General features: G+C 38.3%; 1 protein-coding gene across 4 annotated transcripts in view; it reads right to left on the bottom strand.

The window, feature by feature from the left end:
* DROSHA (drosha ribonuclease III) overlaps positions 1–18175 on the bottom strand; it is a 117707-nt gene that overhangs the window by 28630 nt on the left and 70902 nt on the right. For all 4 annotated transcript variants that reach the window (XM_036926608.2, XM_036926609.2, XM_057496104.1 and 1 more), the window contains 6 exons: positions 16411–16518; positions 15445–15583; positions 15029–15089; positions 5623–5682; positions 4199–4298; positions 602–704 (listed from right to left, as the gene is read on the bottom strand). In XM_036926608.2, coding sequence (XP_036782503.2) covers positions 602–704; positions 4199–4298; positions 5623–5682; positions 15029–15089; positions 15445–15583; positions 16411–16518 — 571 coding nt within the window. The remainder of the gene's footprint in view (positions 1–601; positions 705–4198; positions 4299–5622; positions 5683–15028; positions 15090–15444; positions 15584–16410; positions 16519–18175) is intronic.

Genomic DNA, 18175 nt, shown 5'->3' with positions numbered 1-18175 from the left:
AAGGAATTGTCAATCTACTGTAACATTTTATTGTAAAACATACTTGTAATCACCAGCTAGTTAAGTCTTCCTAACTTTCTTGTACCAACAGCTAACTGTATTCTGGTTACAATAAAAAAGTAACCAAGCTTAAGTGATGAAGTAAACTGTCTGGATCAGTCTTGCTTCAAGTCAACAAATAATAGATACAGAATCAACCCCTGGAACTTAAAAAATGTGCAGTTTGCAAGATGCTTAAATCAGAAAGTCTTGTGAATAGTTCAAAATGTGACCAGAAACAATATAAGGGCCTCACCAGCAACCTAGTCATTGTTTATTCATGTGATCCTGAATCAAATCTGGAAAGTAATCCATCTCTGTATAAATTTATTTCAGTTCAATTCAGTTATACAGTAACTAAGCATGTACATGACAGACACCATTTTAGGCACCAGGAATGCCAGGAAAGAAAGCATGGCTGCTGCTCTGGAGGAACGATAATCCTAAGGACGTCACCTGATTTGGGAACAAGGAATCCTGTCCCAAATCTCCATAGTGAATTTTACACGCTCTCCAGACATTTTAGACATGCAAGAAACTAGATTATAAAAGGAGAAATTACCTATTAATGCTTCAAAACAATTAGCCATTGCATGTCGAAGATCTGATTCTCTACAAAGGTCAGGTCCATGAGCATAAAGCATAAATCGATCCAATTCAAGTTTCTACAAAATTCAAAATGACAAAGTAAGAAAGAATGTGGCAAAATTATTACTATAGTAACTCAACATCTCCTAGGAGTAAGAGGCTATAGTCACAAATTAATTGGCCTCATGTCAGCATATTAAATAGTTCAGTGTACCATTCATTCGGAGTCTTTACAGATGGTTCAGCTCTTACTAATCTCAATTGTTCTCCAAGCAGGCTTCTGAGAACTCTGGTAACTCAAGCAGGTTCAGAACTGATCAGATCTGAGCTGTCCAATTTCAAGTTCAGACCAAGTGCTAACTCAAGCTGGAATTCTTCGATTCTATTCCAAAACCATAGGCCCCTGGGTTCACCCAGTATGTCTGGGGTGACACAAACGTAACCCAAAGTAAACCTCTTCGAGTCCAGAGTTATGTGGTACTGATGTTTGTGCCACACAGAACAAATCCGTTACATGGTAAAGGAAATGCGGACCCTCAGAGGACTTCAAAATGCCTTACATGTCTATATAATTTGATAAGGATTTTTGGGGCCCCTGTGTCTTTGTACTTGGTTCCCTTTATGAGGTCACCACACTCACCTTTCTGAAAGTCCAGAGATCTTCTGTACAATGGGTTGGCTTTTCTAAGAGCTCTGGGAATATTATTTGTAATGAATTATGTTTCCCTTTTTTATCTGGCCTCAGAAAAGCTTATAACCAAATTTGTGGACCAGTTCTAAAAATTGTATACAACTTTTGAATACATCTGTGTATACTGAATTTACCTCTGACTTCATTTTATTGTCTTACCCATATTTTCTCTTTTCTTTGAGTTCAGTACCTACTTATTTCTTATCCTATTGTATCATAATATACAAATCAGTTGAAGTCCTTTTAGAACCAGACACAGTATGAATTCTTTCAATAAAACTCCTGAGATTGAATAAATGGAAATCATAAGTCTTTCCATAGAAGGAGAAGATACAGACATTGCATAAGCATGCAATAAATCTGTTTCCATTACCATGTAATTCAATTCAATAAATACTTACTAGGCAATAACATGCCACATAATATGGAACAAGTCACAAGTCAATGAACACCCTAGGACCACATCAGTCTCATCAGTCCTCAGATAAAATACTCAGATTTTGTATGTCTCGCTATGTATGTGAAAATTATCCATATCCACTTATATTGGAAAAAGACAGAGATAATAAAAACAAGATATACATGCTATTAGTATTTTATATTGCTAGGAATTTATGAGTATAAAATATATTCAAATAAGAGGTCTGACTACCACAAGTGCAACAGCAGAAAATACCTCTTTTAAAAAATGGATCCCCAAGTGCAAGAGTTTATACTAGAATATGTAAATTTCATCTGTTTCACAACTTCACTGGGAAAATCCAATCGTTTGCTATCTCTAGAGCCCTGACTGAGAGCAGACTGCAAGCCATATTTTATATTACAAAGCACTATTCTGGAATGTGTGAATTTACCAACTTCTCATAATCCCTGCTCTATAACTTTGTTTTTATTTTATTGATGTAGGTATTAGTGGAACTTTTAAAAAGGAGAGTGGTGCTCAACTATGCGTTGCATGTGTTAAAAATGCTCATTTGTCTGGAGAGCTGACCTACAGCTTTCATTAGATTCTCAAAGGGGTCAGCAATCCTCCATCAAATTTTCCCCTTAACTAATCGTTAAGAACCACTGGTCTAGTTAGATGGCCAAGACCACCACTGCCTTCTGCTGGAACAAATGAGTGGTGAACGCTACGGGAATGGCAGTATTTGGGGTGGAGGAAGATCCCACAGAAATCTGAAGGGAGAAACTGGCCATCCCTGTCGTAACTCATGGCTTTGTAAAGCACCCAGTGTGCTATGTAACAGTTTTTGCTTTCATGCTATGGCAATTCCCCCCACTTTGTAAATATCCTCCATACAATTGTTTGAAAAATAATTATGCAACTCCACTATATCTTAAACTGCAAAGAAAACAATGGTGGGAGGGGCTTGATAACTACTTATTAACATGTCTTTTCAATGGATATTTATGTGAACTATCAGGAAGCAGATTATCAATTAAATCAAATAAACATGGAAGCCGTTTTACATTGTTTTAAAACTATGTTGTAGTTACAAAATTTCATTTATTGTGAGGCCCTAAAACCAAGTTAGCATACCTGTTGCCTATAGTTTCTCATTAAGGTGTCATTGCTTACATTCTCAAATGCCACTGAAACTGGGTCAAAGCCTACCACTGTAACTATGATGAGGATTTTACATAAAATAAAACAATGGTTTTATTGCCATAAAAACCTAGGGCTAAAATTCACCACATTTTGAGTATAATTAATGTCTTAGCAAGATCAAATTAAGAAACTAGTAAAAAAAGTTTAAGTGGGTTTTATTAATTCTTTCCTATCAAATTCCAATACTTATCAAATGAAGAAAAAAATTTTTCACACAGCAACATTCAAGAAAACTCACAAAAACTTTTCCTGTGGATCACTGGTGTTTGGAGATTTACGAATTACAGTTCCCCTACTACTGATTAAACCATAGATCTATAAAATGTAATGATTTATGAGAACAACATTAGCAGCAAATAAAACAACTAACTCTTACTAATTTATTTACATGTCTGGGTGATTACTATGAAAGGCATTGTGTCAAGCACTTTATAAACTGAACCATTAAAATTCAAATGCCAAACTCATTTGGTTCTCAAGACCACACCCTGTGTGGCTAATGCTCCATTTTACAGATGAGGAAGCAGAGGCCTAGAGAAGAGAACAACAATTTATCGATGCCCACCCCACCTGCATTTGTAAGAAGAGGGGTGTGGACTGGAATCCTGAGGACCAATGCCAGTGCCCATGTTTGGTCTGTTACAGTTTACTATAATAAGGCACCACACAGAGACAGGGACATCAAATGCCATAATGTAAGTGAAATGTCTACCGTGAATCTAAACTGAGAAAAGGGTCTGCTGTTCAAACAGCTAAGTCAGTGTGACTGGCTCAACAGCCTAAATCCTAAATCAAATTATTGAGATTTGTGATTTGGGGGATCCTTAAAGATCTGTAAGGTATCCCTTGTGTATAAATGGCCTGTAGTATTCTAGCCAAAGTCATAATTCTGCTTTTTAATGTAAATGAAAAACAAACATAATACAGAAATATTACACAAAGAGAAAATACAAAATATTTCACCTCTTTTGCTCTGCGCTCATGTTCCCTATTCCCAAATGTTTAACTCTGCTCACGCACATCTGTCAAATTTTTCCTCTTCGGTTATCAAGTTAGCTCACCATGGAGTTCATTAGCTGCTTGTGAAACTCACGAAGGTAAGAGAACTAATAAGGCTGAATCCTTAAAATGCAAACAAAAAAATCCTTCCTGGGCTATAAAATATTAAACTTTTAATGAACCCTAAAGAGTTACATATTCAAATGCAAAATTATTCACAGGCTGATGAGAGCACCTTGGACATCACTACAAATTTCAGATGTCTGCCATACCTTTGCTAGCATGGCAAGGTGTTGATTCTGAACGATGGCGGTCCGGTAGGTTGCTAATCCTCCTTCTTCCAGACTAGGAAACAAATAGTACAAATGGACACTGGAAAACAAAAAGGGCACATAATTAAAAATGCATCACAACATTCTGTCTGAGAAATGAAGTCAGAAAGTCACAGAAAAAGGCCTGGCACACAGTATCTGCACAATAGATACCAGCTGAATTGAACTAAAGGCTTTGACTAAAAGTCTTTGGAAGTTAACTAGTAAGCTCGATATATCTGAATGTGCTCAAACCCAAAGAGCAACATTCATTAGTTATTTTCATATTCACTTCTATTAAAAGATCACTCTGCAATCTCATGACAACAAAGACCTGAACAACTGGTCACACGCTGCTAAGAGCAAAGCTATCTGATACTCTGAAACGGCCTGGAAACCAGTGTAGGATCGGCCTCTGAAGAGAAGCCTGGAAGCCCTGAGCACAGCAGTGGGGCGCATTCTGCATACGTGTGGACAGGGACAGAATGGAAATGGCACACGTGGCTGGCTGTGCCCTCAGGAAAGCCTAACTGGGTGCTCAACAAAGGGTGGGAATTGGGAAGGTCACATGGAAAATCAAGCTGGACCACAACAGCAACTGCTCTCTCCTGCATCTCATGCCAGTGGTTAAGATCCACTGTTGATCAGGGCAGCCTAGCTTGTTTAGTCCTGTGTCCAGTGAGAACAGGCTCAGAGAGCAGCCCCTCTGCCTCCTTATGTCCTTCTCGGGGAAAGAAATGACTGAAAAGAGCATAAAAAGAGCTCAGGATAGTTCTAAGAGAAGCATGTGTTATTTAAAAAACACTGTTAAATATGTCCCTTTAAAAGAAAAACTATGTGAATATAGGAAAACAAAATGCACTTCCCTACTCTTACCTCCAAATTAAGAACCCTCAAACACTTCCAGAGAGAAAACACATACAGACACACACACACATGCACCGACCCCACCACCACCAAATCTCGTCATTAAAATTACTTGTAAGCTTTACTTCCCTTGAGACAGAAAGAGTGAGAAAGGGATCAAAGACAAATCCTAGAAAATGAAATGACATTTTAAAATATCACCCCTTTCTTTTACAAATTGAATATAAGCTCTGCAGCATCTAGACCAAGACAAGCTGATCTCTTGTGGCTGTAGCAACTTGAATATAAACTTGACAGGACAGAGACCCTAGCCTTTCATCTTGTAATCTGCTCATTACAGCATCAGTGAGTGCGAGTTATCAGGGCAAGAGCCACAGACATGCAGCTTTAAACTCTATGGAAGAAATGAAATACATAGTATTTCAATGCCTTATTTGGCTAATTACAAAGAAGATAATATATTAAGTATGTTACCTATAAAATGTAATTATTGGGGAACAGCAGAAAAACCTCCTTACCTGGTCAGAAATTCAACAACAGCATCCCCCAGGAACTCCAACCGTTCGTTGTGATTAATCCTACAGGATAATTAAAAAGATCATTTAGCAAACATTTACATTCCCTTCCTCTCTTCTCCCAGAAAAAGACGTATGAGGATTAGCTCCTTTAGCAACCAAACTATCCTACCTTATTCCTCACAATCAAGAGCACTCCCACCTTCACTGGAGGTACGGGAGGGAAGGAGCACCCCACCTTATTATGCGGCCAGGCATTCCAGCCGGGGGTTTCCTTCCCCTGGGAATCAGATCAAAAGCAAGGAGATACACTCTGACAATTGTGACTCTTTCCACACTGCTGTCAGATGGGTGAGGGTAAGAAGATCGCATTCCACGGAGAGCTAGATCAGAACTCTGAACAATGTTTCAGCACAATGCCCTCAAGACAGCTCCTACTGCCCAAACTCGGAACCTAACCTGGCATCCAAGGTCCTTCAGAATAGGCCCAACACACCTTTACAGTGTGGTTACCCACTGCTATCCTCTCTCACCTGTGTGCTGGGCTCCTGCTCCAAAACTGCCTGGTACTCTCTGAAAAGGGCATGCCATACAAGACTTGGTGCCTCTGTGCAGGCCCTGCTCCGCCTTCCTGGAGCTTTCCACCATCTCCTCCCATGTACTGAGCCACACTGAACACCTACTCATCCCTCAAAGTCCGGCAAAATGTTCGTTTCTCTATGAATCCCTGCCTGATTCTTCTCATCAGCATTAATACTTCCTCTCTCAACGCATATCACACTTATTTATATCTTTATGACCGACAAAGGCACATCTCACAGGCTAAGCTTCTCCCATCTGAGTGTTAAGGCTGAAACAACCCCTGTCAGGACGGCAGCCCCCAGAGAACCTCTCAGAAAGTCCAGCAGAGCTACGGTGGTCCATTATCTGGCCAAGCTGAGATGTGACATGATCTGATTTAGGTTTTAGGGCTGCTGTGCAGGGAACACGTGCAGGGAAGAGGAGGGTACTGCAGCCATCCTGGTGAGAGAGGACGGAGGCTTAGGCTGGGGTGGGGGAGTGATGGTGCAGGAGGGGAGAAACGCATTTGGAACACATTTTGGAGACAGAGCAGAAAAGGACTGTTGGGATATAGAAGTTAAGCAAACAGAAAGGATGAGGTCAATGCCTAGATTCTGGCTGACCTGGCCAGTGAAAGGCAGTACCACTGACTATGAGGGGAGACCAAAAGTGGAGCGGGTTTGGGGAGAAGCAAGGGCTGTTTTTTAGACACATGAACTTTGAAATGTCCATAAGACATTCAAGTGGAGAAATACACTAAACGTCAGATATATCTGAAGGCAAATTCTGGCGCGGTAAGACCCCCACCCCTTAAGATCCAATCACCAATGCAGAACACACCCTACCCCTACTCCTTAAAAACGCGCTTCCTCACCCACGAGCTGCTGCTCCCTCTCTCTGGGGGCAGCCATTTTCTTTCAGATAATAAAATATCTTGCATGGGCCAGTGTCTCCTGAGTCGTTCTGGGGTAAGGAGGGTCACGGCGATACCCTTTCAATATCAACCTACTGTTCATGGGCAAGGTCAAAGCTGGTACTAAATCTTCAGGAGTGGTTGGTGTTCGGACAGGATTCCAGGCGATGGGATCGGGTGACAGTAGTTAAGGAGAGGATGCAGCTGGAGGAAAGGGGCCCGGGGAGCGGCACGGTATCAAGCCGAGGGGCTTCCAACAACGGAAAAGGGCTGGCCCAAGAGGTGGGGAAAAGGAGGCCAGTACCACCCTCTAGTCAAAGAGAAGAACATGTTTCAAGAAAGAGATTCCAGTAAGATGAGAAGAGAGCACTGATTCAGCCCTGAGGAACTGCTGGGGCCACTGACGGACAGTATCTAGGACGTGGTGGAGACCGACCTGACTCTGAGTACAGTGGGCCGGGAGTGCTGGCTGGGGCCACATATGAGAAGACCTGAGCGCCTGCTTAGGGTCAGCAGTGGCAAGGGGAATGGTCATGGGAAGAACCAGAAAGGACTGCAACCACGGTGAGGAGGAAAGAAGGGCATGTGGAGGCCGTGGGTCGTGAGCAAAGGAGGCCAGGGACAGGCTCAGAGGAGCTCGCCGTCCTGCCCCTAGGGGGTGTCCTTAACTATCTCTGACACTGACCATTATTTTCTGAAAAAATTCCATAGCTGACTGTCAAGTCCAAACCTGTCTGCCTTTCACAGCCATTCCTTATCTAATCCAGCCTCACCCACCCATTGTATCTGCTGCACTCGGAAAGCCAGCTGGGAGGCCTCTATGGGAGGTGCTTACAACCCCACTCCCACAGGTCTTCAACCTCAATTGCTCAATTTATGGAAAAACTACCTACTAACTTTTATTATGCTGTTTCATGTGCGCCAGTTTAGTTTCCACATTTAACGTTTCCCTATAGTTTCAATATATGTAGAAAATAAAAAATATTTGTAAATTGAATGACTCTTGACCACTAACTCATCTACTTGGTAATTTGAGCTCAATTTTATGGTATTTCATGTATTTCATAAGTAAGTTTATACTTCTACCATTATCCCAGGTAGTAGTTTATTACCCTGCCATTACTCCACATTTTGAATTTTAAAAGAGAAAATAAATGTAATAAGAGAAAACTGGAAATATTTAAGCAAGAAGTGATTCTGAACCCTTATTTCAATTTGTAGCCTTATGTGAAAAAGGCATTCTGGCAAGCAGTTAGTGGTCAAAATGGAAAATTAAGGAAATAAAGAAAGAGAATATTTATGTCTATGGTGAAGAATTCATAATCTAACAGTTTACTAAAAAAAAATAACTAAAAAGAAAACAAACATTAGGCCTGAAAATTATTTTTTGTTATTCTTACCAAAAACATACTAGATTTTAAAAGACATTTTTTTTGTTGCTTCTCTACTAGCCAAGAATGATTTAAAAGTTCCATGGTGGTGTATAAAACATTGTATTAAGAAAAAAAACTTTTAGAAGCTATTCAGTACTACAAATTTTGTTTTCTGTCAAATACACCAGAACTCCAAAAACATCTGTCATAATTCCTAGAGAAAGTATCAAGGAACAGTGGCACTATTTTAATGGTAAGATGATGTTAACCCCCAAGACCTCTTGCTAACTGAATTTCATGAAACCAAATAAGCTGCTATCCTGAGAAATGACAGGAACTAAGAAAGAAATGGTGAGTTTTTAAAAAGAGAGAAATTACTATTCCCTATTCTTTTCCACAAGAGTAAAACAAAAATGAATTTTCTATGGTAGAGACTTTATTTTCTTCCCAACAGTTAAAAGTACTATACAAGAAAATCTACGTAACATAGAAAGCAAGAAACGCTGGCAGGGGTCTGAGATAGAAATGAACCATATTTGGTTTGTCTTATCCTTTGTTAAAAAATAATAAGACATCTAGTCAGAGAATAATAGCTGCTTTGAGTCATATACTATTTTGAATGAAGTCATATTGGTGTAAATTTTACTTTAATTTCTTTTATAAACTTTCAGGGAAACAAGAACTATGTCTAGGATTTTAATAACCACAAAGTTAGACTATTACTCAGTATGTTAAAATACAAGGTCACAGTTCTAAACAGGTTTATTCAATAGTGAGTCTGCCATCCATTAAAATAATTTGTTCATATCCAGCATATGCTTTTCTGTAGCTACACTGTGACTAAGCCCTGGCAATGAGTCACAAACAAAAATGGGGATTAAATATCACTTTAGTTTATTATTATCCTGGGCAATTCCTACTCCAATGGTCTGTCTGAAAAAATCCAATGGTTTATCAGAGTAAACTGCCAGTCCTTGCCAACTGCAGTAGCAAAGTTTTTCTTCCTTCTTCCATTGTTTACACTTTCCTTAATCACCCCCTTTGTAAATACTAGCAAGCTCCAAGATGAGATGTGTACTGAGCAGTAAACAGTCCATTTGTTTTTGAGAACTGATTCAACAAAGGCATTACAAAATCTAGATTAACTATAACATTTATACAGCACATTTCTGAAGAACTCAAAGCACTTTATAAAACATAACAGTCTCCCTATCACAGTAATTACTGTAAAGTGTCATTTACTCCATGGAAAACCATCTTGGGAGGGGCCACAATAATTCTAGCTATTACCCTTGGTATTCTAGGGTACAGACAACATTTTCTCACCTTTTCATTCTAAGCCCCAAACAGTGACTGGTAGAGTAAAACTAGAAGGAGCTGTTCAGTGGAAACTGCCACCTAATTCAGGAATTCCTTCTATTCATGACATTTACCTGGACATTTGTGGGGAGGAGAGGCCACAGAGCTACTAGAGCTGACTCACTAGACCCACGGATCCCAGGTTAAGCATTTCTGGGATTTACTTGAAGTACTTAAGTCAGTAAATTCACTCAGTGGAATTCATATATATTTAATGCAAGTTGTTATTATGTCTTTAATGTAGAATACTTACATATAACTGATTGAAAATATATTCTGTAACAACCATTCTTTAAAAAGGTATTAATAAATAGTCCATATGTGTTTGTTGATCCAACAGATTCTTATATATTATGTCTAGCAATTACTCTACCAATCAAAAAACAAAACAAATCAAGGCTGCTTGATTCTCTCATTTTTCCATTACTAGTCTTCTGGTCTCTCTTTCCCAAAGGTCTTACTGATGTTATACGGACTGCTTGAATGGCACCAAGGCCTAATCCTTCAAAGACCCTTTCTGTAGTAACATTTCACTACAGTTTGCATGAGTTAAATACAACTATACAACTGAGATTTATGTGGTTAAACAGTGACACTTTTTAAAATTATGGGTGAAGTATTCACCTGAGATGATGCCATGATAAAAGTTAATTATTTAGTGTTTTTGATAGGCAGACAGATTTTTATTTATTAATTTTAAATCTTCCTGCCTTTTTGTAAATCCTAGCTGATCCCAAATCAGATTCAGTAAAGATGCTGACCAGCCTTTCAAACCATGGCTGAAGGCTCTGACCATGACCCTCCTTGATGCCCCAATTTCCCTGTTTCTAGTCAACAAGTAAATAAACTGGGATAAAAATAATATCATGAATGGCAGGCTTTCCTTTAATACTTATTTACTGAGCCCCTCCTCTGTGAAAGGCACTAGTTACAAAAGGAAAGGAAATTTAAAAAAAAAGAAGAGTGGGCCCACAGACCTTTCAAAGGCTTACATAAAGAAAATCAGCCCATAACACAATCGTAATACACAGAAGAACTAGAATAGGCACCACAAAACAAACGCCAACAAGAAGTGGGCAGGATGCCACAGGGTCACGGGGCATTCCAGGGGGTGCTGCCCAATGACTGCCGCATGCAGGGAAGGGAGAGTAGGCCTGTCAGCAGTCAGCCCCTCAGTCTTATGGGTGAGTAGAGAGCTGCAGGGAAGAGGAAGATGTGCCTGGAAAAGGGGTCTGGAGCCAGGCCATAGGTGCCAGGATGGCCAGGTGGGAGGTTCAGATGTATTCAGTAATTAATGAGATGTCACAGAAAGCTTTCAAGTGGGTTGCAACTAAGAACAGGGACCTAGGCTTCCTCGAATAGCAAGATGACCAACAGCAGAGGCTGTCTGTGGGGAAAATTGTCTGTGAGGAAGTCATCACTACTTGTACTGCAGGATGGGCAGGCGAGGGAGGGACCAGGAGAAGAATTCAAGCCCTAGTTTCTCCTCTCAGCTCCCGGGCTGCCTGCCTTGCTCCTCCACCTTTCTACTTCCATCAGTGCCAGAAACAGATTGCCCAAACAAAAACAACCTATGGCTTCACTTGCTCCCTTTCTTTTCTCAAGTCTAAAATTCTGAGCAAGCTCACTTGGGAGGAGATATGATCACAACTAACACTCACAATTTCATAGTGTTCACTTCAAAGATACACAGACAACTTCCAAGAAGCAGGGACTACTGCATCCCACTTTATAACAGCAGACTAAGATACAGACAGGGGTGAGGACCAACCATTTCCAGTGAACTCAATTATTCAAATGCAAAGTATAAAACCAACCCAGAATCCCTAGATAACCGCCAGAGCTGTTCTCAGCCCCACAGCAGTCTTGGGTGTTTTGTTTTTGACCTTCACTGAAGTGCTTAGCAGAGTCTGCCTGACATTAAGTTATTTAAGTTTACAGCACCCTTACCCCACCCCAGGCAGTCAAGCCTCCTGGGGAGTGGGGCTCTGTCTTACTTGCCCTTGGATCCTCTAAAATACCTACAAACTGCCTCACACTCAAAAGGCACTGGATTAATGACCCTGGACCTGCATGCAGCTAAAGTACAGTGCCCAGGGCTGTGCCCGGCTGGGACCACCAGACAGCTGCAGTCAAGTAGCAGCAGACCTGGCTGCCAAGGCTACAAAGCTCTTCCTGAGCAGAAACTTGAGGTCACCTCTCCATCAGCAAAAAGATGAGACGCACAGCAAGTTCTCAACACAAGCAACTAAGGCCAGGAGTCAAAGGGCAAAAGAAATTATTTGTTTATTCTCTGTCAGTGGTATATTTTCAAAATGGTAAATTCAAAAAAGAACACAGTTTCTCAGACAGCAACGTTTTTGCCATGGTAAGAAAGCCATCTCTTTGTAATAAAGCAAAAGAAAACAAATCATTAGGTCTGAACAATGCTATCAAAAGATGTACTTTCCACACAAACAGCTGGGGCTGGGAGACAGGAGACAAAGATAATTTAAACCCACGCTCTCTATGTGTCCATAGTGTATGTAGCCTTGCTAAAGGTACTATGCAGAGTTCAGGGTTCCACTTATCAAAACGTGCCACTGGTCATACGGAGATTCTACAATATGGCAGAGCAAAATGAAACGATTGCCACTATGTCCCTGAGGGTGTGATTAAGGACTCTGTTAATTAGACAGTTCTCTTCTGATCTTAGACTCTCACAGAATACCATAGTGAAGCGTATGATCACCTTCAAACTAGAATTTTAAAGTTTCATTCTGCCTTTTTTTTTTTAAGCGCTTGATTGAAAAGGTAGACGGTTTGATTTATGATAACCTCAAAAGAGCAACTAAAGGCACACTAATCTAAAACACAAAGTAATATATGAAGAAAAAGGTACAAAAGGAAGCTGTGCCAGCTTTGGCTGGGCATTCTTGCAGCTGTGGAGGTCAGTCATCAGGTGCGGCAGCTGTCTCAGCTCTGTTACTCCTCACCCTGCTCTACCCGCCTTTAACCCATCTAGTCTGATCACAAATCAATTAACATAAATCAATTAACATAATATACCATGAGTAGAATAAATGAAAAAAATAAAACAAAAACAAAACATGATCATCTCAATAGATGCAGAAATCTATTTAACAAAATTTAACACACTTTCACGATAAAACCATTCAGCAAACTAGGAAGAGAACAGAACTCCCTTAACCTGATAAAAGACACCTACAAAAAACCCACAGCTAACATTATACTCAATGGTGAAAAATGTTTTCCCCTTAAGATCAGGAAGACAAGATCTGCTTTCATCACTTCTATTCAGTATTGTACTAGAGGCTTTAGCCAGGGAGACTAGGTTAAGACAATGAAATAAAAGGCATCCAGACTAGGACAGAAAAAGCAAAACTCTATTTGTAGTTGATATGATCACACATATAGAAAATCCTAAAGAACCCACTAAAAAACTGCTAGAGCTAACAATGAGCTCATCAAAGTTGCAAGATACAAAATTAATATACAAAAATCTATTGTATTTCTATACCCTTGCAATGAACAATCTAAAATGAAATTAAGAAACCAATTTCATTTATAATGGCATCAAAAAAGAATAAAATATTTAGTAATAAATTTAACAAAAAATATAAAATGTATATTTAACAAAATTTAACAAAAAACTAAAAACTATGAAACATTATTGAAAGAAATTAAAGACTTAGACAAATGTAAAGATAGTCAATATTCAGGGATGAGAAGACTTTTAATATTAAGATAATAATCATTCACAAATTGATCTACAGGTTCAACAAAATCCCAGTGGGCTTCTTTGCAAAAATTGATAAATTAATCCAGAATCACCAAAACAATCTTGAAAAAGAAGAAAAATGTAAGAGATCTTGCACTTTTTGATTTCAAAACTTACTACAAAGCTACAATCATTAAGACAATGTGGTATTATCATAAAGATAAATATATAAACCAATAGAATAGAACTGAGAGCCCCAAAATAAAAATTCATATATACTACCAATTGATTTTCAACAAAGGTGCCTAGATGGACCCCAACATCATACCATAAATAAATATTAACTCAAAATAGACCAAAGATCTAAATATAAGACAAAAGCTATTAAACTCTTACAAGAAACAGACGTAAATCTTTGTGACTTTTATTAGGCAATGGTTTCTTAGACATGACACCAAAAGCACAAATAGTAAAAGTTTTAAATTGGACTTTATGAAAACTTATTTTGAATGACATCTTCAAGAGAAAGAAAAGATGATCTCCAGAATGAGAAAAAATACTGCAAGTCATATACTGATAAGGTATTTATATCTGGAATATACAAAAAAATGAGCGCTATTCAACAAAAAATAACCCAGTTAAACATGGGAAAAAGATCTGAATAGATACAAATAGCCAATAAGCACACAAAAAGATGCTCAACATCTTTATTCACCAGAGAAATAAACAAAATCACAATGAGATAATTCTTCATACCCACCAGTATAGCTAGACTCAAAAAGACAGATAATAATAAGGGTTGGAAAAGGTAAAGAAATCAGAATTTTTATATGCTGCTGCTAAGAATATAAAATGGTACAGCCACTTTGGAAAACAGTCCAGCAGTTCCCTAAAAAGTTAAACTGAGTTACCATATGACCCAGAAATTCTACACCTAGATACACACACAAGAAAAATCAAAAACATGTATCACACAAAAACCTATACACAAATATTCACAGCAATATCACTCATATTAGTCAAAAAGTGAAAATAATTCAAATGCCCATCAACTGATGAATGGATAAATAAAATATGGCATATCCATACCATGGAATATTCTTTGGCAATAAAAATAAATGAAGTATTGATACATACTACAACATGGGTAAATCTTGAAAACATGTTAAGTAAAAGAAGCCAGTCACAAAGAACTATATTGTACAATCCCATTTATACAAAACATGCAGAATAGGCAAATCCATTAAGATTATAAATATACTGAAAGTAGAGTGGTGGTTGCTTAGAGCCAGGCAGGCTGAGGGGAAATGGGGAGTATAGGGTTTCTTTTGGGGATGATTTAAATGTTCTACAGTTAAATGGTATTTAAGAAGTTGTAGCATTTGGTGAACATATTAAAAATTGTTGCATTGTATGCTTTAAAAGGGTGAATTGTGTGGTATGTGAATTATATCTCAATAATGATGTTTTTAAGCTATTTACCTTGAGGGAGTTGGGTCATCTTGGCCAAGGCGTGACATAATATTTATTAAGGTGTTAATTCCTATTTAAAAAAACAATACACAAATAAATACTATTAGAACCATTCCAGGACCATGATATAACATATAGAACAATAATTATCTATCTCACCCCAATTTTACTTTGAAAGGTTTAATATCTGCATGTCTGTAAGTATGATCAACTTGATTACTTAAAACACTTGATAGGAGAAAGAAATCTTTCTAAAAAATTCACCTGCTCTTACAATGCTCTGCTCAAAGTGAATGTTATTACACATGGGTCAAGAAGTACTAAAGAATGACACTATGGAACAGTCACCAGGAACTACTCCTGGTGGAGATTTACTTTACAATAGGGAACACAAGCCTAAACAAGAAAGCAGAACCAAAATATACCTTTTTTCCGCATGTGCATGTGATGAACTTTTCTATCTCCATATTTGGGCTGCCGAATTCCACAGTTAGATAAAGAATTTCTGGCATGATCAGGATTCATTCCAAAATTTAAGTGATGACTTGGGTGAGTCATGGCCAACTAAAATTCCAATAAAGCAAGTTTAGTCTTAAAAACTCAGCATAGACCAGAATCACAGAACCCGAGAATGGACTAACAGTTACCAAAGGGAAAGGGACTGGGGAGGATGGGTGGGAAGGGGGGGATAAGAAGGGGTAAAAAGAAAGGGCATTACAATTAGCATGTATAATGTGGGGTAGGGGCACAGGGAGGGCTGTGCAACATAGAGAAGACAAGTAGTGACTCTACAGTATCTTACTACACTGATGGACAGTGAGTGTAATGGGGTTTGTGGGGGGTACTTGGTGATGGGAGAAGTCTAGTAAACATAATGTTCCTCATGCAATTGTAGATTAATGATACCAAAATAAAAAAAAAAAAGAGCAGAAGGAAGGAAAAAAAAAAAAAAACTCAGCATAGAAGCACCATCTTCATATCATCCCAGTTGTATTTTAAACCCTGATCATTCCATTTTATCCCCTTCAATGTCAAATTTCCAGCTCTGATTCAAGCCCTCTTCTGAAACAACAAACCTAAAAAAATCTACGTCTTTCAGAGAATTAGAATACTCAGCACCTGGAAAGTCATAAAGAAAGAAAAGCTGAAAGGAGAGGCTGATGTTTAACAGGCAAATTTTAGCTTTTGTCTATTTCTTTAGGAACAGCCTCTAAAAAAAGGTAAGAAAAAGGGTTTGAAAGTGGCAACCCAAAGTAGAGTAATGGAGAGAGCTGTTTCTAAACAGCCTCATCATCTCCCAGAACAGAGAGTCTCAATGCTCCATTTGTAACCTGCAAGATGAATTACTCCTTTCTTGTTATTATCTGAGTGTACAGGAGAGTAATTCTTACCTGTAACAGACAACGATCTTGGAAAGTATATCCTATCAACTTGTCCAGATGCATTAGGCATTGGTGGTAACGGATATGATGGGTCAAAACAGGCAGCATCATTGCATGCTAGGGAAAAAAAAAAATTTCAGTATGTTTAACTCCATAAAAACTTATAAAAACGCTTCATTTATTTTACAATGAATAAGAACCATTTCACATCACAAATTCCATCTCACAAAGTCTTGGAACAGTTTACTGGCTATATGGCATCCTGGCAAATCCTCTATGAGGGGAGATAAGACCATAGTTATTAAGGATATAGTCTCTGGAACCAGAATGCAGAGGTTCAAATCCTGCTGCCACTCATTCATCATGGGAATTGGGTGAGTTATTTAACCTCTCTGTCTCAGTTTCCTCACCTGTAAAGTGGGGATAACCAGTGTAACTACTTTCAAGGTCAGTTAAAAGGACTAAAAGAGCAAATACAAAAAAAGGCTTAGAATAAGGCCTGTAAGTTCTCATTCAACTAGGAATGAGTCCTGGCTTGTCAGCACTCAGCAGAGTAACCTCAAGGAAGTCGTAAGACTTTCTGTGCCTCCTTGTCTATCTTTAACTCTAAGGGAATGGATTAGGACTCACAAATTCCAGAACTTTGTCAGAGTAAAGACTTTTTTAAGAGCCTAAGGAAAATGACTCTTTTCCCCAGAAAAATGCCTATGTGCACAAACATGCAAAAATTATATGCAATTTTAATGTGTTCACCGACTCCTAAAGCCCAATCACTATGCTCCAGGTAAGAACTTAGCTGGGTGACCTTGAAAGGGCATTCTAGGTTAACACTTAATGATCTAACATTCTGAGGGTAATTTTTATAAAACTACCAATATATTAAGTTACCTGAGGATACAGAAATATCATTTTTGTTTCTAATCGATTTTCATTTCACTACAGATTCCTTATTGGAAGATAATTTCATGCAAGGTATATATACCTTTTTCTTTTTTTTTTTTATGTTTCTCTAGAACTCAAGAGCATTATGGAATCATTCTAATAAATGAGAACCTGGAGAATGGGCACAGCCCACAAAATAACTGACATATGCTTTACATCATTTTAAGTCTTTTAAGTACTTTAAACTGGCATTGTTTAAAAATACATGAAAATGTATTTGCCTAAAACTATAGAAATCAGTTTCCTGTATTATTAACTTACAATGAAAGATTAGTTCTCCCAAACAGGATCTCTAATCAACAGAAAGTCTTTCTTTCTGTTCAATTCAATAAATAAATATTGAGCACTTGTATGCTCAAGGCTTACAATAGTTGTGGAAGATAAAAAGATGAAGACACTCTTTTTGACCCCAAGGGCTTCTGAGAGATATGCCATTACGATATTAATTGATGGCACTTTGCCCACTCTGTTTCTATAAATGCTGCATTAAAAAACACAATAATATGGAAATAAAATATGCAGCCAGAATATAATATAGTTCTCCAGCCATTTAAGTTTCAGGGCACTCAGGGAGTTGATGCTAAAATCTCAATGTGGATGGGTCATGAAGACTATGCAATACAACTGTCTTTCAAAAGTAAGATGACTCATTACCTGTCAAGAAAATAACACCCTCTTTAGAGTACTCTAATTATTAGAAAATTATTATTAACATTAAGCCCAAATCTGTCTCTTTGGAGGTTTACCCTTTTGAACTGAGTTCTACCCCCTGGAGACAAACAAAATACTTTTAATGGTAAAGTCCCCACATCTTCTCTTAGCTAACTTAAGT

The sequence above is a fragment of the Manis pentadactyla genome, chromosome 2 (assembly GCF_030020395.1).
Source record: "Manis pentadactyla isolate mManPen7 chromosome 2, mManPen7.hap1, whole genome shotgun sequence".
Taxonomy (NCBI): Eukaryota; Metazoa; Chordata; class Mammalia; order Pholidota; family Manidae; genus Manis; species Manis pentadactyla.
This window is presented reverse-complemented; position numbering and strand designations above follow the sequence as displayed.